The sequence below is a fragment of the Alligator sinensis genome, unplaced genomic scaffold (genome assembly GCF_000455745.1).
Source record: "Alligator sinensis unplaced genomic scaffold, ASM45574v1 scaffold434_1, whole genome shotgun sequence".
NCBI lineage: Eukaryota > Metazoa > Chordata > Crocodylia > Alligatoridae > Alligator > Alligator sinensis.
The window spans coordinates 203,026-211,250 of NW_005841994.1; the positions used below are offsets into that span (position 1 = coordinate 203,026).

At 45.6% G+C, this 8,225-nt stretch overlaps 1 protein-coding gene across 5 annotated transcripts in view; it reads left to right on the top strand.

Annotated features, from left to right (window-relative positions):
* The window catches only part of GNE (glucosamine (UDP-N-acetyl)-2-epimerase/N-acetylmannosamine kinase), a 99,465-nt gene that overhangs the window by 49,324 nt on the left and 41,916 nt on the right, over window positions 1-8,225 (top strand). For 2 of the 5 annotated variants that reach the window (XM_025201425.1, XM_025201426.1), the window contains exon 2: window positions 6,912-7,083. The exons of 2 other annotated variants lie outside the window; for them this stretch is intronic. In XM_025201425.1, the coding sequence (XP_025057210.1) occupies window positions 7,033-7,083 (51 nt within the window). In that variant the 5' untranslated portion in view covers window positions 6,912-7,032. Of the gene's footprint in view, window positions 1-6,911; window positions 7,097-8,225 lie in introns of all 5 variants that reach the window. One more of the 5 variants, XM_025201428.1, reaches the window with a different exon arrangement.

Genomic DNA, 8,225 nt, shown 5'->3' on the forward strand with positions numbered 1-8,225 from the left:
GCACTGGGTCCGATAGGCTCCGCAGTGCTTAGAGATCTTCACACAGTGTGAAGTCTCCTCCTCCTGGTGTTCGTGGAGTTCTCCAACTTGGGCGGAAAGCACTCAAGCTTTTTATACAGCTAGCAAGCCAATCACTAGCCGCCACGTGTGAATAATTTAATGCAAGCCAATAATGGGGCTCGAATTTGAATACGAATGGCGGGAACTCTTTGCAAAGTGCATTTCTGTGCTGCAAAGAAGAAATGCACACTGCAAAGAAAGCTACAAATTGGAGGGAAAATAATTCAGTGGTGCCAAAGCACACACAAAACAAAATCACACCTTTGGGTTGTGACAGGCAACTGGTAATGACAGTCAGTCATGGGAGAATGTTCTTTTTCCCATGCTGAGGAGAAGTTTGTCTCCGGTTCTGGAGCTCAGCTAAACCACACAAAAATCTATTTGTGCAACGATTATGTCTATAATTAGGCCGAAATCAGAAGTTTGGTACTTTAAACTTGAGAAGGAAATTGGTTTTTATACTGTTTTTCAGTTGACATAAACATAGGCATTGTGCTGCACTAAAATTTTTGATGGGAAAATGGCTATAATTGACCTAAAATTCCAATGTGAGATATGGTTCAATTTGAAGGAATATGGTTATTTTTTTTCTAAATGACATACATTTTTTGCTAACCCACTATGATCTAGTTTTTCCATTTCTTAATAAAAGGGAACTGACTTCATTGCCAAATAAATGGTATAATAACTACCACTTAAAGTCAATCTAGGTTATAAAAATCACTTGATTTGTTCTTTTTTTCTTTATTACTACTCGCTTTGCTTGTAAATTAGTTTGAAAGCCTCGCATAACTATCTCTGAATAGGCTAAACTTCATAAGCATGGTAAAGTTTTTGTCTGTGCTTAAAACTGTCTGAAAGATAGTTATTCCTTCAGTCTAAATAATTTCACAACATTTTGGAAGATGGCCTAATCCTTCTCTGTTATACTGCTCAGTAGTGTATCAGGACTGAATCCTATTGCCTTTCATTTAATCAGCTAGGAGTGGAACATTACTGTGCTACTGTTCACTTTTGAGAGAAACTATCTCGGGGTGGGCAATTATTTTGGGCAGAGGGCCGCTTACTGAGTTTTGGCAAGCAAGCGAGGGCCACATGACAGGCAGCCCAGGGCAGATAAATATTAATTTACTAAATTTTTCAGGGGCCCTGTGGGCTGGATACAATGGCCTGGCAGGCCACATCCGGCCCCTGAGTCGCATTTTGCCCACCCCTGAACTATCTGCTACTGAGATGACAGCTCCTATTAACAGATTTGGCACTTGTTTATATAGTAATATCCAAGAAAGTTAAGAGAATCAGTATCACAGCATATAAATTAAATCATACTAAACCTTTATGCTTTTGCCCTTGTTTATGTCAAGTGTCTTAAATTACAGTAATCTAAGGCTACTTGATATATAAGCCACTTGAAGGCTTAATGCAATTTTACTCTGGCTGATTTGCCTCAGCGTTCCTTGATACCCCATATTACACAAGCCCTGAAATAGGAAGCAATACTTTGGAAGTGCCCCAGCCTGACATAAACGCATAGATCCATTAGAGGGAAGGATGGCAGAGTCCTCTTGTAGGTGCTGAGACAGGTGTGAGAGCATTGCAGGTCAATAGAAGGAAGCAGCTTTTAAGAAGTGATAGTGGTGAAGGGAGAATGGTGATTTAAGATTAAGGGTTCAAACCTACCTGTAATTTACTGCCTGGTTCTAGGAAGGGGCCAGCCAGCAGGGTGGTTGTTAACTTGCTGTTAACTTTCATAGCTGAAAGACACTGTTTAAGGCAGGGAGTGGGTAATTATTTCAGCTGAAAGGCTGCTTAATGAGTTTTGGTGAGCTGTCGAGGGCCCCAAGGGTAGCCTTAACCCCTTGACAGGTGCCCTGCCCCTTAGGTGCTATCTTGGGGCCAGAAGCCCCACCCCCTAACCTCTGACCTTTGCCGCCGGAAGTTGCTCCCCTTGCCCCTGGAAGTACTCCTTTTGGGGGGGGGGGGCAGAGGGGGTTGCCATCTTGGAACTAGAAAAAAACCAAACCATGTACTAAAATTCAAACACATGCTATAACATATTTTACTTTTACTACAAAAATATTTTTGTTGTGATTTGTGCTTGCATAGTGTATATAGAGGTGATTGCATAATAACTCAAATTAAATATTACTCTTGTATATTGTGTGTGAGGTATGCTTGGGTGGCGTGTATAGAGGGGTGTGGGGGCTGTTGTGGGGGGGTGGCTGTGTTTGGGGGACATAGGGTATGTTGGGGGTATATGTGGGGGGTTGTGGGGTTTGTGGGGTTGTGAGGGAGGGGGGGATACGGGGGTCCTCCCACACACTCCCCCTGCATTGTGCACAGTCCCCACCAGTGGCAGCAACAGCAGGCGTTGGGCACTCGGGGTGCTCAGGGCCTGAGCAGGTGCTGCCACCCAGCAGCACATGGCTTCAGCCAGCACCGTGCATGGCAGCAACAAACACAGCCAGGCTGGCCCGCCTCTGTCACACAGGGCTCCCCATGGTGCACATGCAGCTCCTGGCACTTCTGTGCCAGCAGGGGAAGCCCCACGATGGAGCCAGCTGCCTTTGCTACTCTTTGCCATGCAGTTCCTAGGACTCCGCCATAAGTGGAGGGGAGCCCTCTGCTTCCTGGCAGAGTCCCAGGACCTGCACAGCAGGGAGGGCATACAGCTCCATTATGCAGGGCTTCTCCTGGTGGCACACAAGTGCCAGGAACTGCATGTGAGCGACAGGGTGATAGAAGCGGGCTGGCCTGGCTGCACTTGCTGCCACCGTGTGCTGTCGGGCGTCAGTGCCCACGTGGGCCATGAGTGTCCTGAGCGTCCTCCGCCTGCCACCAGAGGCTCTGTACAGCATTGGAGGGAGTGTGTGTGTGTGTGGGGGGGGTCCCCATATCCCCCCCATCCTTCCTCACACCCCTGCCCACCCGACGTCCATGTTCCTGGTGCCCTCCTGGGCACAGGCTCTGCATTCCCCCCAGCCCCACACGTTGCACTCCTGCTCAGCTGCAGCTCCCCTCCCCTTGCCCCCACTGCTTCCCTATACACACTGCCCAGAGCAAGCACTGCAGCAGGGAGACGAGGATGAGCTGTTGGATTCTGGGGGAGTCAAGCAGGTCCCCCATCGGTTGCAGTAGTGACAGCAGCAGCCCCACCTAGAAGCTGCATGATGGCTTGGCTGGGCCTGGCCCTTCTGTGCACAAGGTTGGGGGCGAGGCTCATGGGCTGGGCCAGGATATAACTAGTTGGTGGGCACCCAAGGGCCAGATGAACTTGCCTGGCGGGCCGGATCCAGCCTGTAGGTCATATTTTGCCCACCCGTGGTTTTAAAGCCTCGCTGTTTTCAAGAACTATGCCAAAAGTAGTTTTCTACTTATACCTGCTGTCAGACCAGTTGAGATGTATGTGTTAAACTCTTGCTTTCCTACTTCTATTAAATGTCTTTCTTCCCCCTGTTGCTGTGTGTTAAGACTTGCATATAGAGCAGGGTAGACTGGTCAACAGGGACATGATAAAACTGATTACAAACCGGATAAGTAGGTTTTGTTTTTCCTGATCTTTCACTTATGGTAATCCTTAGTCTTGTGTGTAAAAATGAGAAATGCAAAAGTTTTTGAAGAGACATGAATTTTAACTTGACATGCCTTTTTAAAATAGAGTATGTATCATTTCAGTGCATTGCATTTTTTCTCATTCTTAGTCCCTACATTTCCAAAAAGCAATTACAAAAAGTATTATTCAGACCATTCTAAGGCAGTATTACCATAACTGCGGTTTGGCCTCTGAAGTAGTAGTAGGAACAAGTTACCATTAACTCTAATTTACATATCCATGAACAGTAACAGTATTTGCAGCATTTACTAAGATCCTCCATACAGTCACAGAAACCTAACCTAACCATTCAGGATTTTTTAGTGCTTCTAATGACTTTGAAATGTTGGAAAAGCCATCTAGTCTGGGCATAGAAAAGCTTCAGACAAAGACAGCAATTACAGATGAAAGCATGGTTTTGCAAAAAACAGGTCAGTCAGTGCAAATTTAAGCAGCAGCAAATAGTACAACTTGGTTTTTAAGAACGTTCTGATCTAATTACCCTATGTTACAGTGTGAGAATTCCTGAGCTACAATAGTGGTCCCAGTGTGCTGCAAGAAATGCTTTTCTTTCTTGTATTTTAAGCTGGAGGTATGGTATGCAGAGCAGGGTGTTGTGTGGCCATGTCCCCAGGATGCAGGCAGGTCATGGCGGCAGTAGTTTGCAGATATGTGGCCCCAGCACAGCTCTCCAGTGGCTGGAAGCTGCACACAAGTGGAACTGTGAGCAGCAGTGGTGGCATCTGGACTGGATGTCTGCAAACTTTTGCTGCCACACCCTGCCTGCACCCCAGCGACATACCATGCACCTGAGCCCTCAGCTCCACACTCTGCTATGCTTTGCTGTGCATATGTGCCGTGGTCCTCTTCTTGGTGTGGGACACGCCCTTTCTTTTCCAGGTTCAGCTGATTATGGGCAGCTAGGAGCCCTCTCACCTGGCTCCACCCCTGCTATGTTGTGCTGAGCTCCAGGGAGCCCTTGCCAACAAGCCTCCCTTTCCCCGCCCTCCCCACCCCAGCTTTGCCTGCATCTATTGCTTCTCAGGGCAGCACAGGCTTTGTTTCCAACCCCCACCTTGGTTCCAGGGCATGCAGTGAGTGGCTCCATGTGACCTGTTGGAGAGACTGCCAGCCTGGTTCAGCCTGACACCAACTCCGAAGAAGGGCTTTTCCCTGTGCTTGCCTGCCACTTCTCCCAGTCTCCCGCTCCCTGGCTGCAGCATTTGTACAACTTCCAGTTGCTGGGGAGCTACACCTAGATTGGATGACTCGCAAAATGTGTTCAAACCACTGCTGCCACTTTTCCCTGTTCCCTTTTTGGGTGCAAGAGTGAAGTATGGTACCAATTCTAATCCAGGAAAAATTGTGCCCCAGGTATCAGGAGTTTGCGAAACACTGAAGCAACAAGGATTAAGTTATCTCAGGATGCCAAGTAAACAGAAACTAGGTTTACTATGAAACAGTGGGAACGAGTTATTTTATACTACAGGGGAAGAAGACTACAAGGGAGATTTAAATATTATGTTAATATTGAGATACAAAACTGAGTAAACGCTTACTTCTTGTGAATAGGATATCATTTTCTCATATTGCCACTACATATTGGACAGGAAAAAAGTTCAAGAGTTTCTGGAAAAGGGGACAGCTAACATCTAATATATCTGTACGCAGTGAAACATGGAAGGCAAATCTAAGTGCACTATTTTTATGTAAAGTAAGAAAGACCTACCTTACACTATTTGTTCTGGAACTTAGCCAGTTGAAAGTGGTAAATGAGCTTTTGACATGATACTACTAGTGTGTAACTAAAGGAAAAGTATTTAGGACTTGATTCTGCTGTCTTTATTCAGGTAAAACTCTCAATTCGTCAGGCTGTCTTTAAGCATATAATTAAATGTATATACATACTACAAGTTAACTGCCATGCAGACTGCCTTAGAGCTGGGAGTGCCAACAAGCAAGGGAATCAAGAAGCTCCAAAGTTCACTTATAATTTATATGGCCAGGTAGAGAATATCATGATAAGGATTCAAGTATCTTTTTATCATATTGCATTGTAGCTTACAAACATTGACAGAGGAGTTGGAAAAAAAAGTATGTAAAATTGTGGGTGGAAATCACTCTCAGTCCTATGGACATGTGCTAAGCTTATCTATTTTGGGGGTTCCTGTGTGAGGAGTGGAGCAAGCCGGTCAAACTTAAAATGTTTTGTGGAAACACATTTGGTTCACCAAATCTCAGGCAGGCTGATGGAAGCTTGCTTGATTTCCTGCCAGCTCACTAGGCAAAGCAGCTGAGAGCCCCATGGTTTTCAGGGTCCATGACTTGAGACTGCCTTGAAAGAAGGACCAGGAAGCTTGCAGGACCTGTAACTAGGGTTCATCTCTCATCTCTGCAAACAAGCCTGGAAGCCCTGAGAACCTCTGCTAGGGCTAGAGTCCCAGGACAAAGCTGGGAGCCTGGAACTGGGGACTCTCAAGGCTTCCTGGGTCAGGTGGTTCCAGAGCAGCTGTGCCATGTGGACTGCCCTGAGGATATGGATCTTGGAGCTTCCTGATTTCCTTGCCAGTTGCCACCCCCAGCCCTGTAGCAGTCTACATGACAGTCTTTCTCAAAGACACGGACCTTTGAATTCCTAGTAGCTTTAGATGAAATGGCTAAGAATTGTATAGGTTTCCTGTTGGGACCACTGCAGTGCAGGTCTCCTTTTGGGAACACTGTGTGTCAGTGTTGCCCATACAATTTTTTGTCAGAGTTTGTTTTATGGAAAATGTCTAAATGTCAGAATTTCCTGCCATTTCAGAAATTCTGAGTTTTAGCCAGCTTTACCCAGGACTGTTCAGCATTCAACTTTCCCCAGAGGCTACTCTCCTCCCCTTGTTTCTAGGAGAAACAAGTCACATGTTTCAGCTAGTTAACTAAATCCACTTCACCTTTTCTCAGCAGTCTCAGTGCCTGCCAACAGGTTGATGCATCTCAGATAAATACTTCACTGGCTGTTACAAACCTAGATGACAAATTGGAAGCTCTGAGGTTTCCCTTGATTAACTTTTTCCTGATGGCTTCTATGTGGAATGAGAAGGAGGTTTACTCTTTCAGCCCTACCAGTTCCCAGATCCAAGTGAGTCTGGGAAGCAGCTGGAAGGCAGAATTGACCCCCTGCTGTCTCCATAGAAGCATAACCCTAGTGAGCAATAAATAAAGAATGCTCATTGCCCTTTCTTATTCTTTTCCTGCTCCCCCCCCACCCCATTTTCAGACCTGGATCTCTGCATTGGAACTTCCATGGACTCCATAGGAAGGTTGAGTGAATAGTACTCCATCCTTCCTTGTTCCTAGCCTGGGATTCCACCTGGTTTCCATCCAGCCCACCTGCAGGGATGATCAGGTGTCAAGGTTTCTGGAGTTGCCCTGTGGATATCTCATCTACAGTAAGCTTAAAATGTGAGCTATAAAAATACTTAGAATTGAGGTTTGGAAGGTGGGAGCTATTATTTCAAGTGGCCATATTTTCATGTTGGGAAGGAAGATTAAGAATAAAGAAACTAGCAGTATGGCATTTCTGTGGTTTCTTGGGAAGCTGCTTGGGAAGACAGAGATGATCATGATCTGCCTTTAGCAGGGGGTTGTGCTTTAGAGGTCCCTTCCTATTCATAGAATCTTTGGTAGTTAGGGTTGGAAGGGGCCTCAGGAGGTCTAGTCCAGCCCCTGTTCAAAGCTGGACCATCCCCAACCAGATCATCCCACCCAAAGCTTTGGCGAGCCAGGACTTAAAAACCTCCAAGGATGGAGCTTCCACCATGTCTCTGGGTAACCTGTTCCAGTGTTTTACTACCCTCCTAGTGAGAAAAGTCTTCCTAATGTCTAACCTAAACTTCTCTTGCTGCAACTTGAGACTTGCTCCTTGTTCTGTCATCTGCCACCACTGAGAACAATCTAGCTCCATCCTCTTTCGATCTCCCCCTTCAGGTAGTTGAAGGCTGCTATTTTTCTGTTATTTTACTTTCCATCTGATAATTTTTTTACTGGGCATTATACCGGTTAATTATGGACATTACAATTTAAAAGGGGGCTGTGCTCTAAATTTGCATTTATGTTTTGAGAAAATAGGAAAGACCTGAGTGATAAGAACTATGAATTCTTAAGACCTAATTGTGATCTCTCACTGGTTTTACACTGGTACAACTACATTAAATGCAGCTGGTGCTATTTGATATAAATGTAAGTGCAGTCAGAACCAGGGCTTTTAAGTATAAGCTTAATTTAATAACAGCCTTTACTTAGTGTTTCTGCATTGCTGGAAAAGGACTTGAGAGCTAATTTTCAAGGAGTATCTTTCTTGACCGGCCACACAGTAGGCCTGTGTGAAGCGACAAGTATTCACTTCGGATTCAGATTTGGCCAATTCAGAGGGACATTGATTCGAATCGCTGTCCACCTTCAATTTGGCCAATTCGGATCTGAAGATTTAGTGCTGATTCAGAGATTCGGCCATAGACTAAACAGGCAGCAGTCCTCATCATGCTGGACACAGCTGCCTCTAGCTGGTAAGTCTGTGGTGAGTGGAGTGGAG